Below are 25617 nucleotides of genomic sequence, written 5' to 3' on the forward strand. Positions count from 1 at the left end.
CAAGTGGTTGAAGTAGGACTATGAATACAAATGTTTGTTTTTAATAAGAGATTAAAGGAAGGTAAATGTAATGAATGGTTTCTTATCAATTAGACACCCAAGAACTTTATTCGATCTCAGCATGGGTCCTGAGGTCTGCCCATGGTGGATACTGGGTGAGTTGAAATGGTGGCAAAGGGTAGTGAGTGGGGGCATGGGTTGGCATGAGTTGGCAGTAAGTTGGCATAGTGGCTATAAAGGGCCATGGGATGTGGGTAGAGGGGCATAGGTTGGTATGGATGGGATTAGGGGCCATGGGGGGTGGGTGGGGGGGCATAAGGTGGCATGCATGGGGCATGGGGAGTGTGTCCATTTTTTGATATCTTCAGCAAAGTACCAAAGTACCAAGGTAGGCCTTCCGCCCAGTCTGCCTCCATACCCGACAGCCTCCGAACTCTTTCTGGGGTCTCCTGCCACAACTCCCATTTTCACGTGATAAAATGTTTTGACTTCCATTGCTTTGAGATTCTTATAACATGTAGGATCCTATTCATGAAATAGTAAAGGAATTTTCTACATGTACATATTCCTGTGGGATTTCCATTATACTCATCAGGATTACACAATTGAATCCACCAGGAAACAAAGGGCAGAATTTTGTTCCTAGCGAAGAAGTTCCAATATCAAGATGCAAAGCAGGTTGCGTGCCTGGTTTGGCAGGTGGCGGATGATGGACGGAAATTTCAATGGGGATCCGAATAATGGGCAACACACATGGGAACTGGCCAATAATGGGGCACAAGTGGCAGCAGGGGGTAGGGAGGGGGGTTAGGGTCTCTGCTCCTATGTAGGTGCCGCCATATTTAAAGGGAAGCAGCACCCTGTTGTATGGCAGCAGAAGCAGTGGAGACTGGAAGGAAGGCCAGACTAGGCTAGCAGCAGTGAAATGGTTAGAGGTGGTGCCCAGGTTCGATGATGCCTCCCTGAAGGTTGTAAGACTTTGATAATACTACTAATTTTGAGGGTTCTATATCAGTTTGAAATAATATTTTAGGATTAAATTAGCCATTAAATAGTCCAGTTTGAATTTCTGTCTGCTGAATGAGACAATCAACAGTTAAAACAGCCTGAAAACAGTCACGGCAACTGTCGCTGTGAAAAACTGCCCTTTCTGATAAGTGAAGATGTCAGTTTGTCTGCCTCTGAATAGCCACAATTGTTTTAATTTATGTGAAATTCGAGGCCTTTTTGTCAGCTTTAACAGAATAAGTAAAGGTTTGGGCCAACAGCTTGGACTCAACATGGCTTCTTTATTATGATATTTGTTAGACAAAACCCTGTTTGTGAATTAGAATTAGGTTTGCCTTGATCTGCTAGCCATATCTATGGCATAAGGATACCTATATTTCATGAAGATATCTTGCTAAGGATTACGACTAACATTTGTTCTTAATTGCCTTCATATCCATGGGAATAGGGAAACATGTTTATGTGAATTGTCTATAACCGTTTGTATTGTTGATAAAAGGATGTATAGCATTGTTTGTTCAACTGCAAACTGTATCTACAAAGATGTGTTATTGTTCGCAATGGAATAGAACCTCCTGGGGTCCAGGAAGTACGAGATGGACATTTACCTCAACCTACATGACTCCAGTTACAGAAGTGGGATGATAGCAGATGAACCTCACCCTTGGCACTATTTCCTAATAGGGGATGAGGAACATTGAAATTTGGGGTAAAAGTGGAAAATTCAGCACCTTTCATGGCACAGTTTTACCATTGTTTCTGTGGTACAATTCTACTGAGGCACAGTTCAACATCACTTCAGAAACAGAAAAAAAAGACATTGGCTGTACTGTCAGCACTCAAGGAAGCCTAGGCCTTGAGGAATAAGAAACTTCCACATTGTCTCACTGTTTTTCTTAAGTCTATAGAACATCTTGCTTAATAAATTCTACTTGATTTATAAATACTGGTAATTCATACCTTGTTAGGTCAGGCACAACTGAGGACCCATTGTTATAAATTAAGAATTCAGAAACTAGATATTTTAATTAAAAGGATTTTATATCTCAAAATCCTTCGCAACTTGCAAGATGCTCCTCCAGACCGCAAGGGTACAGAGGAAGGTTCCTTCCCATGTGACAGCAGGAGGAGCCCAGCAAGGCAAACCAAGAGAGCATGGCTGGAATGACAGAGGAAGTTGGCAGCTGCCCAGTGGTATGGTTACAGCGACAGAAGAGAACCAATGACCTGATGCAGTCTTGGAAGTTGGGTGGAAATAATAACAATAAATTCGCAGCCTCGAAAGACAAAAGATGCATATGAAATGCGACAAGAGAGTGCCCACCCAAATACAGCCATGATCAGGCACCAACATTCAGTGACAGAATGATGGACATTGATGCTGCCACCAGGAGGGGTGAGCAGCATGACTATGATGAACAAATGACAGTACACAGTTCCTTGCAAGAGAAGAGAGATCACAATGCCAAAGCAAGTAAACGGATTGGAGGAAGCATGCCATTTGTCGCTGTACTGCCTCTGACCACAGAGGAGGTGATGCTGATGTGTTCCCCTGCCATTTTACCAACTACCCACCTCCCAGTCCATCAATCCAGATGCGAGACAATCCCGCCTAACGATTCAGATTTTCTGAGAAACTCAGTGACCGTAGTCTTGTAGAATGTAATTATGGGCAGCTTTTTCCAGTCGGCAAGCAGGGGCGGGGCCCGCTTGCCAACATGTAAAATGACAGGGGTGACACTGGGCATGTGTCCCAACGTCACCCCACGTCATTTAGATTTTCAGCTCAGCAGGCACGCAACCGAGTCGGCTGCGCGTCCGCCAAACTGTCAGTGGCCACTTAAGGCCTTTAAAAAAGTAATTAACCTAATTAATGGACCTGCCCGTCTAACCTTAAGGTTGGCGGGCAGGCAAAGAGCCCAGGTGGCCTTCAGAAAAAACATGAAACCTCACCCATGGGCGGGATGAGGTTTCATGAGGGATTTAAAATGTGTGTAAAATTTTTAAGTAAATGTAATTGGCATGTCCCTGCTCATGTGACAGTGTCACATGAGGGGACATGTCAGGAATGTTTTTTCCTGCCTTTAATAGCATTTTTACACTTGTCCCGACCTCCCTGAGGCAGCAATTTGCCCCAGGGAGATCTGTGTGCTCTTCTGTACACATCCACGAAAGAACGCACTCCTGGCTTAGGAAATCCACACACCGCCTGCACCCCCCCCCACCACCCCGGCCCACACAGGGAGCGCATAGCGCTTCTGGGTGCACGTCACGCTGGGCAGGCCTTAACTGGCCCACCCATGTAAAATGACGGCGGGGCCCAAACCAGGGGCACCGATCGGGAACCCGCCTTCCCGCCCCCGGGAAACTGGTGCCCAAATGTTTTACTGGAATTCAGAAACTACAAGAAAAAATGAATGAAAGAAGGATAAAGGAGAAGAAAGAAACTTCAGCAAAAAGAAGAGAAGCAATGCCAGAATGAACCACACATTTTAAATATTTATCCCTTTGCGCACAAATGAGAATGTAAAGACAAGTATGGAAAGAGGTTCACTCGTTCAATATTTTTTTGTGGCATACTCAATGAAAATGCACCAGAAAAAGAGCGAGCATGTAAAGGGGAATCGCAGGGAAACGATATAATATGCAGTAACATTTGAATATGATATTAAACCACGGACACACTATTGTAATATTTGAGTTTGACATAATTGAAACATAACTCATCTTTTCCGGGATAGAAGCCCAGATTTTTTAGTAAATTCAAGTTTAACAGAGTCAAAAGCATTTTTTTTAATATGCACTCAACAGTTTTAACCAGATAGTTTATAAAAGAGACCTAGGCCAGGATATTGAGGTCAGCGAGCAGGGTGATGGGACCCGCTCACCTACGCATAAAATGACGTGGGATGACGTTAGGCGGAACTCCTGACGTCACCCTGTGTCATTTTAATTTTCAGGTCGGCGGGGGTGCAGCCGAATCAGCTGTGCGCCCACCAACTTGTCAATGGCCAATTGAGGCCATTTAAAAAGTAATTGAAACAAAACAAAAATAGCTGGAAAAACTCAGCAGATCTGACAGCATCTGCGGAGAGGAATACAGTTAACGTTTTGAGTCCGTAAAAGTAATTGAGCTAGTTGACCTGCCCGTCCAACCTTAAGGTTGGCGGGCAGGCCGGGAGCCCTGGCAGGCTTCAGAAAAAGCATGAAACCTCATCCACGGGCGGGATGAGGTTTCAAGTAGGCTTTTAAAATTTTAATAAAGTTTGAATGAAAGTGATGGACATGTCCAAACTCATGGGACAGTGTCACATAAGGGGTCATGTCAGGGAAATTTTTATTTTGTGCATTGACCATTTCTGAATTTGGTGCCGATCTCCCTGAAGCAGCACTTAACCTTAGGGAGATGAGTGTGCTCCTTCGCGCATGTGTGCGAAAGAGCGCCCTCCCGGCTGAGGGAATCCCAGCACACCCGCACAGGGAGCACATAGCGCTTCCTGGTGGACCTCACGATGGGCAGCACGTAAAATGGCAGCACACATGCCCGCTCCTGCACTTCCCCCCCAACAGGGGGAAAATTCTTCCCCTAATTTACTCAACTTTTGATTCTCTTTCACTTCAATAGTTATAAACATTGGAACAGAATCATTAGTGAACATTTTTTTAACCTTAGTCTCAGGATGTCGAACAATCAGTGAGGCATGAAGTCCATTTTGAGCAAAATCAACAGCTCGGCACCAACCCCTGTGATACACCACCTCAAACTCAAGGAGTACAGCTGCCATCTTGTTATAGTTTTTGATAACTTTTTTCATATCAGGGGTCTAAAAATATGAAAAAAATGCAAAGAATAAGTATTACCATAAAAATTCAAATTGAAAGACTACATTGTTTAATTTTCTTATTCAGTCACATAAGGTCTGTTGTTCTTTTTACAATAAGTTATATAAAATTACCTTCAAAATTTCAACATTGCTTTTCAGAAACTTCATGGGAACATCTATTTTTCTGAATAGCTGTCGGGACCACATAATCTTCCCAGACACCTGCCAACCAGAAGATTTATCATAGTTATTAATACTTCATGAGATTGAAAATACATGATCGCAGGACATCCCAAAGTGCTTTACAGTCAATTAACTGCTTTTGAAGTGTGGTCACTGTTATAATGTATGAAATGATAACCATATGATCAAAATATCCCTTTTATAAAAAGCAAAAAATGCCTTCCCAGGATGAAAAAACAATAAAAACTGGGAAATAAGAATACTAGTCTGAACTGGTCTTGTATACCTTTAAAAACCTGGGAAATAAGAGTACTGGTCCAAAATGTTTTTTTTTCTTCTGGGTTAGTTTAGGGCCTAAAGGAAAATACTGAATACTGACATACCGAAGAACACCCAAAAATTGCCTTTGAGTAGTTTAATGCAGATTTTGTTTTTAAGATTTTTAAGTAGAAGTGTAACTTCCATTTAAAAAGTTTTATTTCAAGAGAAATTTTAATTAAAAAGTAAGCTTACAGGTGGAACATTACGTGGTATAGGTGGATTTTCCCTTTGCTTCTGATAGGTCTTGCGTATAAGGTCTAAATCTCGTCCAAATCGCTGTAAGACCACTAGGTACTTGTCTGTAAGATCCAACTGTGACCCAGCAATACACACAAACTTGCCCAGCAAGTCTAGCATGCGTTCTGTCTAAAAAGATACCAGGAAACAATGAAGGCAATAGGTTTGATTCAACAGTATTTTTGAATGTTTTTGTTTAATGTTACTTACAGTTAAGGATTGCTCAAACCAGGAATCCATAAAAGTTTGCATTGACTGATAAAGTCCATCCATCTGGTATTTAAATTCCAGGTAATCATTGTCAAACTGAAAAGTAACATTCATAAATCAAATCATAACTTAAGGCCATTAAAAATCTTTAAAGCAACTATACACTGCATAGTTTAATCAAAATAGCGATGCTACAGGGCAGTCTCTTACTCGAGGAAGAGACTGAGCAATTCATTAATGCTGCAATTCAATGTGCAATGCAATGAAATCAATATTCCATCACAAAACCGGATGTTGGACAGATGCAGCACATCTGAATTGGACTGCATCTGTTCAGAACAAGATGTGCATTAATTTTATGAACCAGACCACCAGCATGACCCTATTGTACTGCTGACTCAGGTTGACCTCCTGACAAAGCCATACCATGAATTGTTATCACCAGGAGTAAAAGCCACTAAAACATTTGATCACTGGGGAGAGAGCACAGGAATATAGAGGAAAATACCTTTGCAGTCCATTTTCCTGTCCCAAAGTTCTAAAGATGTCATACTACCCTATATTCATCAACTGCTTATTCTTTCCTGATCCTCGTTACTACAGAATATACAAACTATAAACCACAAAAAGACCTTAAACTATAAGCAATAAAAGTAGTAAATAATTACGCGACCTTACCCACTACTTACCAATCATTCCTTTCCCTTGTAGCCTCTACTGCTGCAGCAGGGCAAGACCACTCTCTGAAGATTTAAGAAGGTGGATAGCAAAGAAAAAATGCAAAGAGCACCTCTTCCCCTATGCACCAAATTCCCACTGTGCACCAAATTGCCAATACCCACACTCACTTTGGCTGTGTCTCACTCACAGTGAGGTCTCTCCCCTGTTCATGTGCAAGCACACTGCGGTTAACAGTGGGGTAGAGTGTCTTGGGCTACAGGAAGCTATAGACGGGATGGTCAAATGGGCAGATGAGTGGCAGATGGAATTTAACCCTGAAGAGAGTGAGGTGATGAACTTTGGAAGGAGTAATTTGACATGGAAGTATTCAATGAACTGCAGGACACTAGGAAGTTCTGAGGGAAAAAAGGGACTCTGAAGGGGCATGTTAGTGGGGTGGTGAAAAAGGCATATGGGAAACTTGCCTTTATCAATTGAGGCATAGATTATAAAAGTAGGGAGGTCATGTTGGAGTTGTATAGAACCTTGGTGAGGCCACAGCTGGAGTACTGTGTGCAGTTCTGGTCGCCACGTTATAGAAAGGATGTGATTGCACTGGACAGGGTGCAGAGGAGATTCACTAGGATGTTGCCTGGGATGAAACATTTAAGCTATGAAGAGAGGTTGGATAGACTTGGGCTGTTTTCATTGGAGCAGAGAAGACTGAGGGGCAACCTGCTCAAGGTGTACAAGATTATGAGGGGCATGGACAGGGTGGACAGGGAGCAGCTGTTCCCCTTAGTTGAAGGGTCAGTCACAAGGGGACATAAGTTCAAGGTGAGGAGCAGGAGGTTTAGGGGGGGATGTGAGGAAAAATGTTTTTACCCAGAGAGTGGTGACGGTCTGGAATGCGCTGCTTGGGAGGGTGGTGGAGGCGGGTTGCCTCACATCCTTTAAAAAATACCTGGATGAGCACTTGGCACATCATAACATTCAAGGCTATGGGCCAAGTACTGGTAAATGAGATTAGGTAGGTAGGTCAGGTGTTTCTCACGTGTCAGTGCAGACTCGATGGGCTGAAGGGCCTCTTCTGCACTGCGTGATTCTGTGATGCTTCTGCCAAAAATGCATCCAACTCTCTCTTGAAGTACCAGACACTAAGTACCTCCAGCGTTTTCTTGTGCAGTTTTTTTCTGCACTCTTCACTCTGTGGGAATCAGAGATATCTGCACAAATTCCCTCTTGTGAACTTGGAGGGAAAAGGGCCATTAGAATGGCCAACTATCACTTTCAATACAATGATGTCACATAGCACATTGCTGCATGGAATTCATATTGAAACATGCGCCGGAGTCAGCTGCGTGCCTGCCAATAATTAACAGGCCTATTAAGGCCATTAACAATCTCATTAAATTCAAATTTACGTTGCCTGTGCAACCTAACAGTTGGCGGGCCGGCGAAAAGGCCAAGCAGCCTTTACATTTTTTAGAAAACCTCATCCACGAGCGGGATGAGGTTACCTAAAGCAAATAAACATTAAATAAAAACTTTATTTTTGAATTAAAAACATGTCCCAGCTCATGTGATAGAGTCACATGAGTGGGCATGTTTTATTAAAGTTTTAATCTCTTCATTTTTTTTTACACAGTGCTTCAATCACCCTAAGACAGCTCCATGCCTCAGAGAGATTGAAGCGCTCTTTCTCGCACATGCGCGTACTGCATGCTAGGCCTGGCTCTCCCTCCTCTCTCCACCTGCACAGGCAGTGCTTAGCGCTGCCGCTTGCAATCCACGCGTGAAATCACAGTGCAAAGCCAATCTCAGGCGACAGTCGGCTTCCCAACCACACCCACCCACCCCTGCCGAGTACCCCCGCCAAGGTCAAAATCTTGCCCCATGTCTCTTTTTTTCCATATGATCTGTAATAACAATTGAATATTATACCTCTTGTTTTCTGTGGTCCAGCACGTCATAAGTCTTTGATTTTATGCTGTTGATAATTGTCTGATAACGCACGTTTAATTTGTCAAAACCCTCCATTTTAACATTCTGGAGATCTGCAAGATTTTCCATAGTGTTGATCATGTGTGCAATCTTCTCCAGGCGCTTGCAAAAAGTGTCAAACTTGCCAAATATATTGTTTTCACTAAAAATAAAATTTTGTTTACAGTTTTATTTATTGTAAGTAATAAAACATTGCAATTAAAACATACATAGAGAAATCTTCCTTTGCAGGAACAAGATATCCCTGGTGACCTAGTTTAAATAAACTCCTTCAGCCACTAAACCCCAATATTAACAAGAGCAGGGGGGTGGAGGAGAAGTGCAGTTTTGCAGTTAGGAAACCTGGAAGAGCAGGTTTCCCTCAGGTCCTGACAGATTTAACCAGCTTAACCATTTTAGACTTTTTCCTAACCGCAGCCAGCCATATTGTGAGGCTGACAGGCTGTTGGGCAGATTGGTGTTCAGCACCAGGCTGCAGCTGGAGAATGGACAGGATGGAGGGAGAGATTGGAGGTTGGGTAGAGTGGGGGGCATCACTTGAGAAAAATGGAGAAATCAGAGGAGGAGAGGTGATTTTTTTATATGGACTCCTAAAAGGCATTTGATACAATCTCTCAGAAGAGACTTTGACATGATGTTGAAGCTCATGGAATTGAATTTAAATTATTGACCTGGTTAGGAAATTGACTGAGTGGCAGGAAACTGAGAGTTAGGATAATGGGCAACACAAAAATAAAATGGCAGCACATTAAAGGTGACCAGCAACCGCTGACCGACTGCTGGTATTTAATGCTCCATCTATGGCTCAGCTCGATGCTCCCAGAACATCATGTGGTATATGCCAGGAGCATCATTAATATATGTAAATATGCTGATTCCATATTGTGGGGCAGCAGTCCTGTTGCTGCACAGCACGCTGAAATAATCTGCCCCATACAAGTTCAGAAGCAGAAACATTTGAACTGCGTTATTCATGGCAGTTGAAAGTATTTGTCACATTTTAAGTTAAAGGCATTTTGCAATACTTCTAAAAATTTAATCACGTTTTCACACGGGTGCAAAAGGAAGGATCAAACATATAAATGCCAAAATGTTCTGCAATTACTGGCACTGATGCTTTCTCCAGGGCAAATGTTTCCATTTGAAGTGAGCAGAAAAAATGATATTCCTTCCTGCTGACATTAACAATGAGTGGAAATTAGATGACTGTACTGGTAGCCGCAATAAAGCCTTCTCCTGGTATGGACATCAAGCACATTGTTGAATATGTGCCCAGACATCCTGCTTTCTCCATTTTCTCATTAACTTATTTCTCCTCAGGTTTTCTCTACTTACTTCTTTTCCCGAGATACGCAACTCCTGTTGAAAACCTCACACTAGGGCAGACTCACACAGGTGGCAGCAGTCCTCTCTTAACAAACCCAGAATGACTATATTCACAAGTGAGCTTAGACGGTGGAGCTTCAAAATTCTTAAGGTGGACAAAGTAACTGAAAAGGAAGTTACGATGGTCGAAGAGCAGCAGCTCTGAGGAAAATCCAAGCCTTAATTTGAGAAGGTGTGGAAAGTCAGTTATGTCAGATCCTCACACCCATCTTTTTCTATCCATCAGAAATTCTGCCAAGCAGATGTATCATGGGCAGAATTTCTAACCTATACTTTAAAATTGCGTGCAAAAGGCCAGTTTTAAAATAAACTCTAAATATTTGCTTTTCTGGTTTTGCCTCTTAACCTAATTTTTTACCATGTACCAACTCAGAGAGTTTTGTGCCAGCTCTCTGCAAGAGCAACTCGCCAAGTTCCACTCCCTGTGTCCCTGCAATTTTTTCTCTTCAGGTAATTAGCCAATTTCCTTTTGAAAGTCACAGTTGAACCTGCCTCCACTACATTCTCAGGCACTGCATTCCAGATTGTATCCACTCACTGTGTAAAAAGGTTTTTCCTCATGTTGCCGTTGCTTCTTTTGACAATCACCTTTAAATTGGTGCCTTCCAATTCTCAACCATTCCAGCAATGGGAACAGTTTCTTTCTATTTATTCTGTCCAGAGCCTTCATGATTTTGAACACTTCTATCAATCAAATCTCCTCTGAAGCTCCTTTTCTCCAAGAAGAACGGCTCCAGCTACTCAATTTATCCATGTAACTAAAGTTCCTCACCCCTGGATCCAATTTTGTGAATCTTTTATGCACTCAGTCTAACACCTCCATAGGGGAGGTGGTGGCGTAGTGGTATTATCACTGGTCGAGTAATCCAGAAACCCAGAGTAATGCTCTGGGAACCTGAGTTTGAATCCCACTATGGCAGATGAATTTGAATTCAATTTGTTTTTAAAAGTCTGGAATTTTGATGACCATGAAACCATTGTCAATTGTCATAAAAAACTATCTGTTTCACTAATGTCCCTTAAGGAAGGAAATCTGCTGTCTTTACCTGGTCTGGCCTAAGTGTGATTCCGGATCCACAACATTGTGGCTGAATCTGAAATGAATCTGAAATGCCACTCAATTTCTCAATGGCAATTAGAGAAGGACAATAAACATTGGCCTAGCCAATGACACCTACATCCTGTGAATGAAAAAAATTATTCCTCTACATCTCTGCCAGTGTCTGATACTAAATTGAAGGAGGTGGCCAATTAGTGACCATTGGATTATTCACCACCCAATTAATGCAATGGAGCTTAGAGGTGGTGGGAAGCAGATGTAGATAGCAAGTATCCATGGAAGTGTGGTCCCACGATTGGCTGACACCTTCCTCACAATTTTGTTTGACGCATTGGCAGCTCGCAGGAGCATCCTGTTTCCAGAGAGCTGGAGGAGGAGCTACCAAAACATACAAAACAGTCATTAGTGGAGGTAGCTCAGGAGGTGAGCAATCACAGTGTGGGCAACAGGACATGAGTGCAGCGCAGGATGTGCTTGAAAAATCTTCTGAGGTCTGGCAAGGTGAGTGCAATGTGGCACCCAGTTGACAGGCCTTCAGTTCTGGAGTCACCAGCACAATTACGAGCAGAGCAGCCTGAGGACATAATGCTCAGGAACAGTGAGGATGTGCGTACCTGGCTGCAGTTGTGGAGGAGATGACACTGGAGTCATGAACATCACATGTGAGTGAGCCGCTGGATGCACCAAGGCATTAACTGTCATTTTGACCTTGCAAGAAAAAACAGCAGACAATATTTGAGAAAGAAGTTGTTCATGTGAAGGAGTGGCACACCTTGCTAACCTATACACAGGAGGGCCCATGAAATTGCCAGGGCATCAATTCGAGAGGTAGGCGGTGAGGGCAAGATGGATGTCTGTCAGAGAGAGTGAAGGTATAGAATCATAGAATCAGAGCAAATAATACCATGTTACCATTTCTATCTGAAATGGATGGAGCTTCATCCTTGGTTGTGTTGCCCATGCCATTCCCAGCTGGGCAGAGATGTAGAACATTGGAGGTCACATACAAGAGTGGTCTTTCTGGAGCAGAACCAGGAGATGTGTGCCCAAATGTCAGATTTCTCTGAGGCAGCACATAGCCTTGAAGTGTCCATTCATGAGGTGTATTCCACAATGTCTCAGGCATATGAGTGCATGGATTCTTCTACTGAAAGTGTGCCAACCTCATGGAGAGCCATACTCCATGCTGAGAGGATACAGGTGCATTGTACTGACACGTAGAGAATGCATGCTACATTGTACAGCATTGACTGGTCAGCTACACTGATCGTGCACAGATGCATGGACAGGCATTCAGATGTACCCCAGTTGCCGGTTCTCGGATGTGTATGCACACCATGAAAGGACTGAGCCAGCAGGGATGATGCCTAGGGGGGCGCCCCCACAGGGCACTTTTGTCATTGACTGCCCTCTTGGCCCCTCTGACTAAGGCACCCATGACAAGTGCTGCCCTGCGTTGTCACAGGTGTAGCAGTCCATTGCAGGGCCTCCTCTGGTACTGCAACACTGAGGACAGGTGCCACAGGCATCTCAGCCACAAGGGGCAGGATTTTCTGTTCTCAGTCGGTGTCTCACTCACCGCCTGAAAAAGCAGCAAGACACCCATGCTGACTCTGAGGTGGAAGGCCCACCATATCTTCCTCCCATTAGGCAGTTAAGTGGACAGTGGTAGGCCTTCCTCCAGACTGAGGACCCCAGAAGATGACTTCCTACACATCAAGACCTGCCAGCCAATCAGAGGAGTGCCAGGATCGTGAAACAACCCAAGAAAAGGTTAGTGCTGTTAGAGGGTGTTCTTTGCAGGGTTGGGGGGTGCTGAGGGGTGTCATGGGAGTCAGTAGGAAGGGCAGAAAGGTGGCTGTCAGTGGCCACCCTCTGCCCCATGTTCATGTACTTGATTATGCGCAGATTAGTGTAGATTGAGGGATACCCCCTTCATCTTCCACCACCAAAGCAGACATGCTGCCTGTACAGTTTTACCAGTCGTGCAGGCTGCATGTCAGCAGGCCTATCTGGAGCAGGGAAGATTGCAGTGGAGGCGGGGAGAGGCCTGCTGGTCGTTAATTGGTCATTTAAGGGACTCAAGTGGAGGCGGGGCAGGAAGGTCGGCCATGGGCTTTCCGTCCAGAATAGACTTCCAGTGGAGGCGGGTTGGCATTGGGTATTTGTCCCAATGCCAACCCACCAAATTCTCAGGTCAGGCTGCCTCTGTCCTCTCTTCCTGCCAGGGCAGAAGATTCTAGACAAGATGACATAAGTGAGCAACCTACATCCACTTCTGTGGGGGAACACCCTCAAGGGGAGGTCACATGCAGACAGTGCCACATCAGTAGTTCACTTTGGAGTTCACTTAGGTGACTTTCCTAAAGCTTCTGTTCACTGATTAACCCTCAATAGAATGGAATGATGGGTGGTTGAACTCTGAACTGTGTGATCTACTGATTTGAGGGCATGAAGGCACCAATATAATGATGTGCGTGTGCGGATACAAGTGGGTGATTGGGGCACCGTGTATCAGTGGCAATGTGCCTTCCAGGCATTGCGGGGGAACAGCAGACATGTCTGCTTGAAAATCATTTTGGATGTGCCTGCTCCTTGTGGGAAAGCAGTGGTGCTGGGCCAAATGCATCCACTAAAAGAGGACGAGTGCCTGGATTGGTGCAGTGGAGCTTCCTGCCATCCTGGTCAATGATTCACACCTCAGCCAAATCTCTGTAATAAGGAAGGCCATAGGAACAGGAATAGGCCATCAGACCTGTCCAATCAGGTTAAGGCTGATCTGTATCATAACTCCATCTGCGACCTTTGGTTCCATAGCACTTAGTGCATTTGCTTCAAAAAAACTTATCATTCTCAGTTTTGAGTTTTTCAATAACTTAGCCCCAATAGCTTTTTGGGGGATGAGTTCCAGATTCCACTAACATTTGTAAGAAGAAGTGTTTTTTGACATCACCCCTGAATGGTCTAGCTCTATTTTAAGGCTATGCACCCACCCCCCTTCTTCTGGACACCCCATCCAGAGGAAATAGGGTAGACAGAGGGAAACTATCTATTTATCAAATCTTTTGATCATCTTAAACAGCTCATTAAACTTCTATATTCCAGGGAACATGAGCCTTGTCTATGTAACCTGTTTGAATACTTCACCCTTTTTGGCCCTGTTATCATTCTGATGAATCTGCACTGCACCCATGCTAGGTCAATATATCTTTCTTGAGGTGCGAGGCCCAGACCTAAATGCAGTAAACAAGAAAGGGTTGAACCAAAGGCCAGTACAACTGTAACATAACTTAGTTCAATCACTTTGTATTACTGCCTTTAAGGGGGAGAGTGAATGTTCCACAGTTTTGAGGTCCTGTGAAAAAATGAGTTAGAGTCTGTACAATTAAACTTGATTTCAATATAATGGGAACATATCGAAGTAACATTCGTGCCACACGAGTGCCAGGCAATGACCATCTAACCATCTCCCCTTGAAATTCAATGGCATTACCATCACTGAATCCCCAACTATCAACATCTTGGGGGGTTACCATTGACCAGAAACTAAACTGTAACAGCCATATAAATACTGTGGCTACAAAAGCATGTCTGAAGCTGAGACTTTTTCAGCAAGTAACCTCCTGACTCCCCAAAGTTTGTCCAGCATCTACAAGGCACAAGTCAGGAGTGTGATGGAATGCCCTCCACTTGCCTCTGTGAATGTGACTCCAACAACACTTAAAAAGCTCAAACCACACAGGGCAAAGCAACACACTTGATCGGCATCCCATCCACCACTTTAAACATTCACTCCCTCCACCATTGCTGGATGCACAGTGGCAGCAGTGTTTACCATATAGAAGATGCATTGCAGGAACTCACCAAGGCTCCTTCGACAGCATCTTCCAAACCCGTGACCTCTACCACCTAGAAGGACAAGAGCAGCAGGTGCATGGGAACACCACCACCTGCAAGTTCCCCTCCAAGCCACACACCATCCTGGCTTGGAAATATATCGGCGTTCCTTCACTGTCACTGGGCTAAAATCCTGGAGCTCCCTCCCTAGCAGCACTGTGGGTGTACCTATACAACTGGGACAGCAGCAGTTCAAGAAGGCAGCTCACCACCACCTTCTCAAGAACAACTAGGGATGAGCAACAAATGTTGGCCTTGCCAGCGATGCTCACATCCTGTGAAAGAATATAAAATAGCCATCTGTAGTCTCTTTGGTGACATGAACAACTGCATCGCTTGCGATTGCCTCAGGATCAAGACATCATGGTAGCTGCCCGGAAACACTGCACACACCTGCAGCAAACACTTGAGGTAGTCGAGCAGCAGCTAGATGTTGAGGTCATGGAATCCCCTCCAATTGATAAATGCTCCTGGCTGCTCTGTAGGGGCCCTGATGACCATATGGGTGTAGTCAGTCAAGCACAGCATCTGAAGGAATGCCATGGAGGCAAACCCCATGATCCTCTGGGCCTGAGTGGCCCCATCAGTTTGGAAGTCCATGTAATCTGATGCCTTCTCATACAGTACATTTGTCATCTGCCTGATGATATGATGGGCAGCTGTTTGCAAGAGGCAAAGAAGTTTACAGTCATTGTCACTTTCACTGCTACAGGCAATGCGTGCCTGCGTGCTCTACTGGACATTGCAGAGGTTCTGCTCCATGAGAGCACACAAATCTGCAACCAATTGCCTCAACAGATGCAGCATCCAGTGGCACTGCTGCTCCAATATGCCCAGGAAGCCGAGTCTTTGTTGGCGCACCCTATGGTAAGCATTGTGCCTTTTTTGCCCTCCCTGTCCATCACGCATGACCTGTGCATCCATCTGCACCAAGGGGCTGCACATGTTGCTGGTGCTGCTATTTAAGGATTGAAACCGGACGGACCACTCAACATTGACCTAGGCACAGGAAATGACAAAGGCACACACAGCCCTGTCGACCATATGAAGTCCTCCTCACTAACATCAAGGGGTGGGGGGGGGCCATGTGCCAAAATTGAGAAGTGTCCCACAAACTAGTCAAGTAACAGCCTGACATAGCCATACTCACAGAATTATACCTTACAGACAATATCCCAGACACCACCATCACCGCCTCTGGATATGTCCTCTCTCACGGACAAGACAGGACCACCAGAGGCGATTGCACAGTAGTATACAGTTGGAAGGGGGTTGTCCTGGGAATCCTCAACATTGACTCTGAACCTCATTAAGTCTTATGGCATCAGGTCAAACAAGAAAACTTCCTGCTGGTTACCACCTACCATTCCCCCTCAGCTGATGAATCAGTACTCCTTGTTGAACACTAGTTAGAAGAAGCACTGAGGGTGGCAAGGGCACAGAAGGTACTCTGGTGGGGACTTCAATTTCCATCACCAGGAGTGAGTTGGTAGCACCACCACAGACCGAGCTGGCTGAGTCCTAAAGTACATAACTGTTAGATTGGGTCTTCAGCAGGTGGCGAGGGAACCAACAAGAATCAACAAGGTTGGTCCTCACCTCTGTCCATGACTGTATTGATAGGAGTGACCACCGCACAGTCCTTGTGGAGGGGAAATCTCACCTTCACATTGAGGATACGCGCCAACACGACCACCGTGCTAAAAGTGATAGATTTCGAACTGATCTAGCAACTCAAAACTGGGCATCCATGAGGGCCATCAGCCACAATAGGATTGTACTTAAATACAACGTGTAACCCCATGGCCCCACTCTACCATTACCACCAAGCCAGGGGCTCAACCCTGGTTCAATGAAGATTGCAGGAGCAGCACCAGGCCAAATGAAAATGAGGTGTCAACCTGGTGAAGCTACAACACAGGACTGCTTGCATGCCAAACAGCGGAAGCAGCAAGTGATAGATCCATGCGGATGATCCATTTCGGCCTCCTCCAGAGGTCCTCAGCATCACAGATGCCAGCCTGCAGCTAATTCGATTCACTCCACGTGATATCAAGAAACAGCTGAAGGCGCTGGATACTCCATAAAGCTATGAGCTCTGACAATATTCCAGCAATAGTACTGAAGACTTGCACTCCAGAACTTGCCACACCCCTAGCCAAGCTGTTCCAGTACAGCTATAACACTGGCATCTAGCCAACTATATGGAAAATTGCCCAGATATGTCCTGTCCACAAAGAGCAGGACAAATCCAAGACAGCCAATTACCTCCCCCTCTCTACTCTTGATCATCAGCAAAGTGATAGAAAGTGTCGTCAACAGTGTTATCAAGCGGTACTTCCTCAGCAATAACCTGCATGATTCCGTCAAACCCACTTAGTTCCTGATCTCAATACAGCCTTGGTTCAAACATGGACAAAAGAGCTGAACTCCCACGGTGAGGTGAGAGTGACTGCCCTTGACATCAAGGCAGCATTTGACCGAGTGCGACATCCAAAAACCCTAGCAAAACTGGAGTCAATGGGAATCGGGGGAAAACTCTCCACTGGTTGGAGTTATACCTAGCACAAAGGAAGATGGCTGTAGTCGCTGGCATTGCTGCAGGAGTTCTTCAGGGTAGTGTCCTAGCCCCAGCCATCTTCAGCTGTTTCATCAATTACTTATCCAACATAAAGTCAGAAGTGGGGATGTTTGCTGATGATTGCATGATCTTCAGCACCATTTGGGACTCCTCAGATACTGAGCAGTCCATATCCACATGTAGCAATACCTGGACAATATTCAGGCTTGGGCTGATAAGTGGCTATTAACATTTGTGCCATACAAGTGCCAGGAAATGACCATCTTCAGCAAGAAAGAATATACCTAACCATCTCCCCTTGACATTCAATGGCATTACCTTTGCTGAATCCCCCACTATCAACATCCTGGGGGTTACCATTGATCAGAAACTGAACTGGACCAGCCATATAAAGACTGTGGCTATAAGAGCAGGTCAAAGGCTTGGAATTCTGTGGAGCGTAACTAACCTCCTGACTCCCCAAAGCCTGTCCACAAGGCACAACTTTTTTTATTTAATCATGGGATGTGGGAATCGCTGGCTAGGCCTGCATTTATTGCCCATCCCTAATTGCCCTTGAGAAGTCAGGAGTGTGATGGAATACTCTCCACTTGCCTGGATAAATGCAGCTTCAACAATACTCAAGAAGCTCAAAACCATCCAGGACAAAGCAGCCCACTTGATTGGGACCCCATCCATCACAATAAACATTCACTCCCTCCACCACCAATGCACAGCGGTAGCAGTGTGTACCATCTGCAAGATGCACTGCAGCAACTCACCAAGATTCCTTCAACAGTACCTTCCAAACCTACGACCTCCATAACCTAGAAGGACAAGAGAAGCAGATGCATGCGAACTCCAACATCTGGAAGTTCCAAGTCACACACCATCCTGACTTGGAACTATATCGCCGTTCCGTCACTATCACTGGGCAAAAATCCTGGAACTCCCTTCCTAACAGCACTGTGAGTGTTCCTACAACACATAGACTGCCATGGTTCAAGAAGTCACCACTACCCTCTCAAGGGCAATTAGGGGTGGGCAATAAATGCTGGCCTAGCCAGTGATGCCCCCACATCCCATGAATGAATATTAAAAAAATTTCCGCTGCTACTCAACACCACCTCAGGGTAGCTGAGCCCCATATCTGTGGATAACCTTACTTTCAACAGTTACTCAGGAATCTGCCTGGACCCACCCCTCCCCCAACCCTCCCCCCGCCAAACCCAAGCTCTGTCCCACTGACTCCTGCACTTCCCCCGCTATTGCCCCAGTGTCTCCACCTGAGACACTCTTTGAGCTCTGCTGTTGCTTTGGTCACTGTGTGCCAATGCATGAGTTCCTTCATTCCTTCTACCATTTATGCAGCATCAAGAATTGCTCCTCTTTCTCTGATTGGCTCCCTGCTGAGCAGCAGTCTCATCTCCTTGGAGATGCTACTGAAACCAGTATGTTTCTTGTGCATCACCTGGAAAATCTCATACTGCCCTGCAATGAGCTCTCAAGTAGCTCGTTAACAGTGTTAATTGATGCACCACTACTTTTGGGTGTGTTTGCACTTCAGCCCCACGCTCCTGATCTATGGACACCCGGTGTAGAAGGGGGTCGGGAAGGAGGAGGACCACCTCGTGAACCTGTTCCTGGGCCTGGCCAAGTTGGCCATTAACAGGTCCAGGCAGCGGGCAATCGACGGGGGAGTCCCGCGCGAATGTTTGTCCCTCTTCCGCGGCTACATTCGCGGCTGGGTGTCCCTGGAGAGGGAGCACGCGGTGTCTGCCGGCACTCTCGAGGCCTTCCGTGCTTGGTGGGCACCGCGGAGACTGGGGTGTTTTATTGACCCTCTTAATCACATTTTGGTTTAAAGTTTGTAAGTTTCCTTTAAACTTTGTCCTTAGTTTTACAGCTGACCTGAATTAGGGGCTGTGCTTGATTTGTCCTTCATTTTGTTAATTTAGTTTAATTGTTTTAACTCTAAAAGAGTTACTTTTGGGTGTGTTGCCACAACCCCCGATACGATGCCTCCACCAAAATAGCTGGGAGGTGGGACCATGTCAGGAAATTGGCATGCTGCTCAGCAATGTGAGTATGCTGGCACTCCTGCCTCCACAGACACTGCCATACCTGCTGAGTATTTCCAGCATTTTCTGTTTCTATTTCAACATCGACCAGCATCTACAGTATTTTGCTTTTACATTACTCTGCTCTAGGTTAGCTTTGCTCCAGCAAGGCAACACAAAAGCCTCAATTGCATTGGTATTGGAAAATCCATCCTTTAACATGGACAAATAAAAAATAATGAGGCTGGAGAAAGAAAATGAACAATTGAAATATAAACTAATAGTTGTTTGGTAGTACAGAACCTGATGTTATGAAAGTATAATAATTCTCATAATATTATTGTGGATTTATTATAAAAGTAGGTTAATAGTGGCGTTTGGATAGTTGCTGTGTGTGTGTTTGTGTGTGTGTTTGTGTGTGTGTGATTTAATTGAATTGGAGACAGTTAGTCTGGAGGCTTTGACTCATCAAAGGAAGTTAGGTTTGAAATGCTAAATACATAAACATGGCTGAAGTCTTAGAATGTAAGGTGAGGAGAATTTGCATTTTAGGTGAAGCAAGGCAGTCTTAATTTCAAAGAGATGGTAGGATACCTAGCCAGAGGAGCTAGGCCAAGCAGTGTGTTAATTTTTTCCCCAAAGGTTACTGGCAATAATATCACCATGAAAAGATTTATATTATAAGAAAAGTAAAGTTTCAAAGACATGTGGGAACAATGGAATTTACATTAAAAGGGAGAAACATGTATAAAGAAGAATGAGGCTGTGTGTCAGGGAAGGCATTGTAAGATCTAACAAAAGTGTCAGAAGCCTCCAAAATTTGTGCATTAAGCTTGTTGTCGACAGAAACCGAAGCTAGGAAAAGCCACTTTGAGTTCTACTGTCCAGGGTATTGTGTTAACTTGCTGGAATCTGTTTGAAATCAATTTTTTTACCATTGCCTTAACGGGGGTGTAGCTGGAAGTTGGATTAATTAGGCATTTTAAGAGTTATTATAGTAGTAATTTGTAGACCTATGTATGTGCTTGAAATCTTTTCTCTTGTTAATAAATGTTTCAATTAGTTTTTTAAAAAATCTCTGAAGTCATGGTAGACTTATTACTTCTGAATTCAAGGCACACATCTCAAAATAAATACAAACTGCAAACCATTGTGATCATGTGATCAAGTTTCCCTCGTGGATTTGATCCACGTGGCACACATCACCTGCTTGCTGAAAAAAGAGACATGTCTAAACTTTTTGTCTTGCACTCATTAGGGCACTCGCAAGAATACCAATATAACAACAATTTATACTGTATGTGAAGAGAGTGTTGACTGGTTGGCAAGTAGCATTGCCATGAAGAATGCATCACTGATGGTGACTGAAAGTTAGCTGCCAAGCATTGTTTGACATTTAAACCAGACAGCTTTACCCTGATTGGTCAAGGTATTGCCCTGAGGAATGAGTCAGCGAATGGCTGTCATTTATTTTGCTTAGCTTAAATAGGCGCAATGCATGTACATGTTCTTTCCATCTGCAAAGAACAGGGCCCTGTCTATTAATATATGTAGCTTCCAGTACATGCAAATGCGCCACACTATGAGCCTGACTGACTATTTTAAATTGGTTGTCAGGGTAATTCTTAGCACATCAAGGATTGTATCGCACATTGTGTTGCAGGTTAGCTGTAGGTGCTCTCGCAAGTTATAGCAGTGCTGTTCAATTGTATCCTTACTGATTCAGAGCTTGTGGAGGCATATACCCTCAGTCATTTCCAGGAAGGAATCCTAGGGCCTACATCTCTGGTTGGTGATATAATGGTAAGCATAGTCCACATGTAATCTTTCTGGCATGCCTTCTTTAATTTTCTACCTCCTCAACCACTAAATACTAGGGCAATCAAATTAATTTTAGACAGGATTGCCAATTATCATGGGAATCTGGAGGTTGTTGCTTGATACCTTGTTGCTCCCTGAGCTGGAGTGAATATTTTTAATTCAAAGAATGCTTTCACAGATCCCCTCTTTTTAGGGATCTTCTATACTCTGATGAAAGCAGGAAACTATAAGCCAGTTAGCCTAACATCTGTCATAGGGAAAGTGCTAGAATCCATTATTAAGGAGGTTATAGCAGGATACTTAGGAAATCACAATGCCATCAGGCAGAACAAGCATGCCTTTATGAAAGAGAAATCATGTTTAACTGATTTTTTAGAGTTTTTTAACAAAGTAACATTCAAGGTGGATAAAGGGGAACCGGTAAATGTAGTGTGCTTAGATTTCCAAAAGGCATTTGTTAAAGTGCCACATCAAAGGTCATTATAAAATAATTACAAAATAAGAGCATATGGTGTGAGGGTAACATATTAACATGAATAAAAGATTGGTTAGCTAACAGGAAGCAGAGAGAAGGTATAAATGGGCCTTTTTTTGGATTGGCAAGCTGTAACGAGTTGAGTGCCACGGGAATCAGTGCTGGTTCCTCAACTTTTTGCATCTATATCAATGACCTGGATGCAGGGACCAAATGTATGGTAGCTAAATTTGCCGATGACACCAAGAGAGGTAGGAAAGTCAGTCATCAAAAGGAAGTAGAGAGCCTGTAAAGGTATATAGGCGGGTTAAATGAGTGGGCAAAAATTTGGCAGATGGAGGTTAACATGGTTAAATGTGAACTTCAATTTGGCAGGAAGAATAGAAAAGCAGTATACTATTTAAACGTAGAACTTGGTGGTACAGAGGGATCTCAATGTCCTGGTACATGAATCACATAGGCCAGAATCTTCTGTTCGGCGTGCGGAGCCCGAGGTATAATATGATGCGCGGTGATGTCGGGCATGCGTCCCACTGTCACCGCGCGTCATTCTGATCTTCCATTCAGCGGGCACACAGCAGAGTTGGCTGTGCACCCGCCGAACTGTCAAAGGCCAGTTAAGGCCATTAATGAAGTAATTAAGCCTATTGAGAAAGCTGCCAGCCCAACCTTAAAGTTGGCGGCAGGCAAAGAGCCCAGGCAGCCTTCATATTTTTCATGAAATCTCATCAACGGGTGGGATGAGGTTTCATGAAGGTTTCATTAATTAAATATAAATTTTTATGAAAATTCATAAACATGTCCCAGCTCATGAGGGGATTTGTCTGGATTATTTTCTTTTCTGTTTTTCACTGTTTCATAATGAAATTAATCTCCCTGAGGCAGCTCCCTGCCTCAGGGAGATTTCTGCGCTCTTCCGCGCGCATGCGCAAAAGAGTACAGGGCCCGGCTCTCCCTCCTCCCCCTGCCTGCACAGGTAGTGCTAAGCACTTCCAGGTGCGTGCCACATTTGGCAGGCCTTAATTGGCCTGCTCACGTAAAATGGGCAGCCAATTGTGGGCGGTGATCGGCTCTGTGCCCACCCGCACCCGCGCCCACTCCCAACTGGCCTGCCCAACGAGGAGAAAATTCTCCCAATAAAGTTAGTATGCAGGTACAGCAAGTGATTAGGAAAGTAAATGGAATGTTGGCATATATTGCAAGAGGAATTGAATTTAAAAGTAAGGAAGTTTTACTGAACTGTACTTGGTGAGACCACATCTGAAGTAATTTGTGCAATTTTGGTCTCCTTATTTGAAAAAAGATATAACTGCTTTAGAAGCAGATCTGAGACTTATTCCTGAGATGAATGAGCAAATGTTGAAAAGGTTGTGCCTTTCCCATTTAGAATTAGGATTTAGAAGAATGTGAGGTGATCTTATTGAAACATATAAAATCTTGAGGGGACTTGACAGGGTGGATAGCCAGAGGATGTTTCCTTTTGTTCGGGAGATTAAAACTAGGGGACATGGTTTAAGAATAGATTAAGGCAGAGGTGAGGAGAATTTTTTTCTCTCTGAGGGTTGTTAGTCTATGGAATTCTCTTCCCTAGAAAGTAATGGAGGCTGAGTCTTTAAATTTATTAAAAGCAGAGTTAGATAAACTTTTGATAGACAAAGGAATCGAGGGTTATGGGGACAGATAGGAGGGTGGAGCTCAGACCACAACCAGATCAGCCATGATCATATTGAATGGTGGAGCTAGGCTTGAAATGGCCTACTTCTGACCCTAAGTCCTATGTAACTCTTCTAAATGCTTAATTTACAACTGTCTAGCCATTGATTTTATAGGTAATATTTGAATGCTTTTACATTCAGATAAAAAAATTATTAAATGCTCTATCTTAAAAAAGAGGGAAAAGGCAAAAGATCCAGTACAACAAAGCTTACGAAAAATAACCCTACATAAAAACCTCTTCCTCTTTGAAAGTTCCTTTGCACTGGCAAATTACTTTCATAATTATTCCATGTGGGTAGGCTAAGAACATTGTGATTCCATTATAAAGGGCAAGAAATCATGCAAAACCTAATTCCAATTCAAAATTATTGGAATGTGTTCATTTTCACGCTCAGTGTGAGAGTAGTGGGGAGTCAATGAAATTGGAATCTACCATTTTCTGGCCCTTAGCTGCTCAAACTATAATAATTCTGTCCACCATAAAAAGCCTTCTCTATGGAGAAGGAAGCACGCTTAAAAGCAAAAAAACTGCAAATTGGTAACTGGCATTTTGTTTCATTAACAGTACTGAGAAGAAAAGGGGAACAATTAAAATAAAACCCAGCTGATGAATAACTGAAAACTGAATACCGTTGCCTCCCCCTTTCTTTATGGACATGCCAGTTTTCTATCGTTGCTATTACCACGAAATGCAAAATAAATCAGTTACAATAGCAGCACCAGGAGGACAAAATGGTTTGTACTAGCAAAGTCTGAATAAAATATCAAGTTGTCCAAAAGGTGTTTGCTTGTAGTTATTGCTATTGCAAATGTCATACCGCTTTCAATGTAGGACTGCTAACTAGATGGTATAATAATGTCAAAAAAAGAGGATAGAAAACAGGAGGAATAAAAGACAGGACTGGCAAGTTTTTGAAATGTAATTCTACTGATAAGCATAGGCATGTAATAGTCCTTTGATGGGTTTGATAAGGTCCTAAGGAGGAGGGAGGGGGGGGGGCGGTAGGGTGGGGAATATACTGGGGAATTCAGGGGATTGTTGCTTAGTTAAGTTTATCTACTGATGCACAGTTGCTAACTTTGACCTCCTGGCATTTCCTTGATTCCTTTTTGGATATTGGGCAGAAATATCCCAAAGTTTTTCCTGAAACTGGCCTTGTTTTTTCTTGTCTCCATAGGATTCTTTAAGCAGCAGCAGCAGGGGAGGGTGAGAGACTTGGCTACATTGCTTAGTGGATAGTGAGAGCATTGGTAGACTTTACTTGCTTATTCATAAGGTCATGTGCATTAAACTGCTGAAAAATAAATGGAAATAGACATCTCCCTGTGCACCAAATATTACTTAAACTCAAATGTTACATGAATCCCCCACAGTACAAGTAACTCAAGCATTACAAATATAGAAACATAGAAACTAGGAGCAGGAGTAGTCCATTCAGCCCTTCAAGCCTGCTCCACCATTCATTATAATCATGGCTGATCATCCAACTCAATAGCCTTCTCCCGCTTTCTCCCCATAACCTTTGATCCCTTTCGCTCGAAGAGCTATATCTAACTCCTTCTTGAAAACATACAATGTTTTGGTCTCAACTACTTTCTGTGGTAACGAATTCCACAGGCTCACCACTCTCTGGGTGAAGAAATTTCTCCTCATCTTAGTCCTAAATGGTCTGCCCCATATCCTCAGACTGTGACCCCTGGTTCTGGACTCCCACACCATCGGGAACATCCTTCCTGCATCTACCCTGTCTAGTCCTGTTAGAATTTTATAGTCTTCTATGAGATCCCCCCTCATTCTTCTGAGTTCCAGCGAATATAATCCTAATCGACTCAATCTCTCGTCGTATGTCAGTCCCACCATCAGGAATCAGTCGGATAAACCTTCGCTGCACTCCCTCTATAGCAAAAACATCCTTCCTCAGATAAGGAGACCAAAACTGCACACGATATTCCAGGTGTGGTCTCACCAAGGCCCTGTACAATTGTAGCAAGACATCCCTGTTCCTGTACTCGAATCCTCGGGCTATGAAGGCTAATATACCGTTTGCCTTCTTTACCGCCTCCTGCACCTGCTTGCTTACCTTCAGCGACTGGTGTACAAGAATACCCAGGTCTCACTGCACATTCCCCTCTCTCAATTTATAGCCATTCAGATAATAATCTGCCTTCCTGTTTTTGCTACCAAAGTGGATAAC

The 25617-nt window shown here is 44.0% G+C and overlaps 1 protein-coding gene across 1 annotated transcript in view; it reads right to left on the reverse strand.

Moving 5' to 3' along the window:
* Positions 1-25617, reverse strand: part of dnah5l (dynein, axonemal, heavy chain 5 like) — a 504419-nt gene that overhangs the window by 351718 nt on the left and 127084 nt on the right. The window contains exons 14-18 of the mRNA XM_041183960.1: positions 8388-8589; positions 5784-5879; positions 5529-5702; positions 4965-5054; positions 4677-4832 (exon numbers count right to left, since the gene is read on the reverse strand). Of these exons, the coding sequence (XP_041039894.1) occupies positions 4677-4832; positions 4965-5054; positions 5529-5702; positions 5784-5879; positions 8388-8589 (718 nt within the window). The remainder of the gene's footprint in view (positions 1-4676; positions 4833-4964; positions 5055-5528; positions 5703-5783; positions 5880-8387; positions 8590-25617) is intronic.

Source organism: Carcharodon carcharias, chromosome 3, assembly GCF_017639515.1.
Source record: "Carcharodon carcharias isolate sCarCar2 chromosome 3, sCarCar2.pri, whole genome shotgun sequence".
NCBI lineage: Eukaryota > Metazoa > Chordata > Chondrichthyes > Lamniformes > Lamnidae > Carcharodon > Carcharodon carcharias.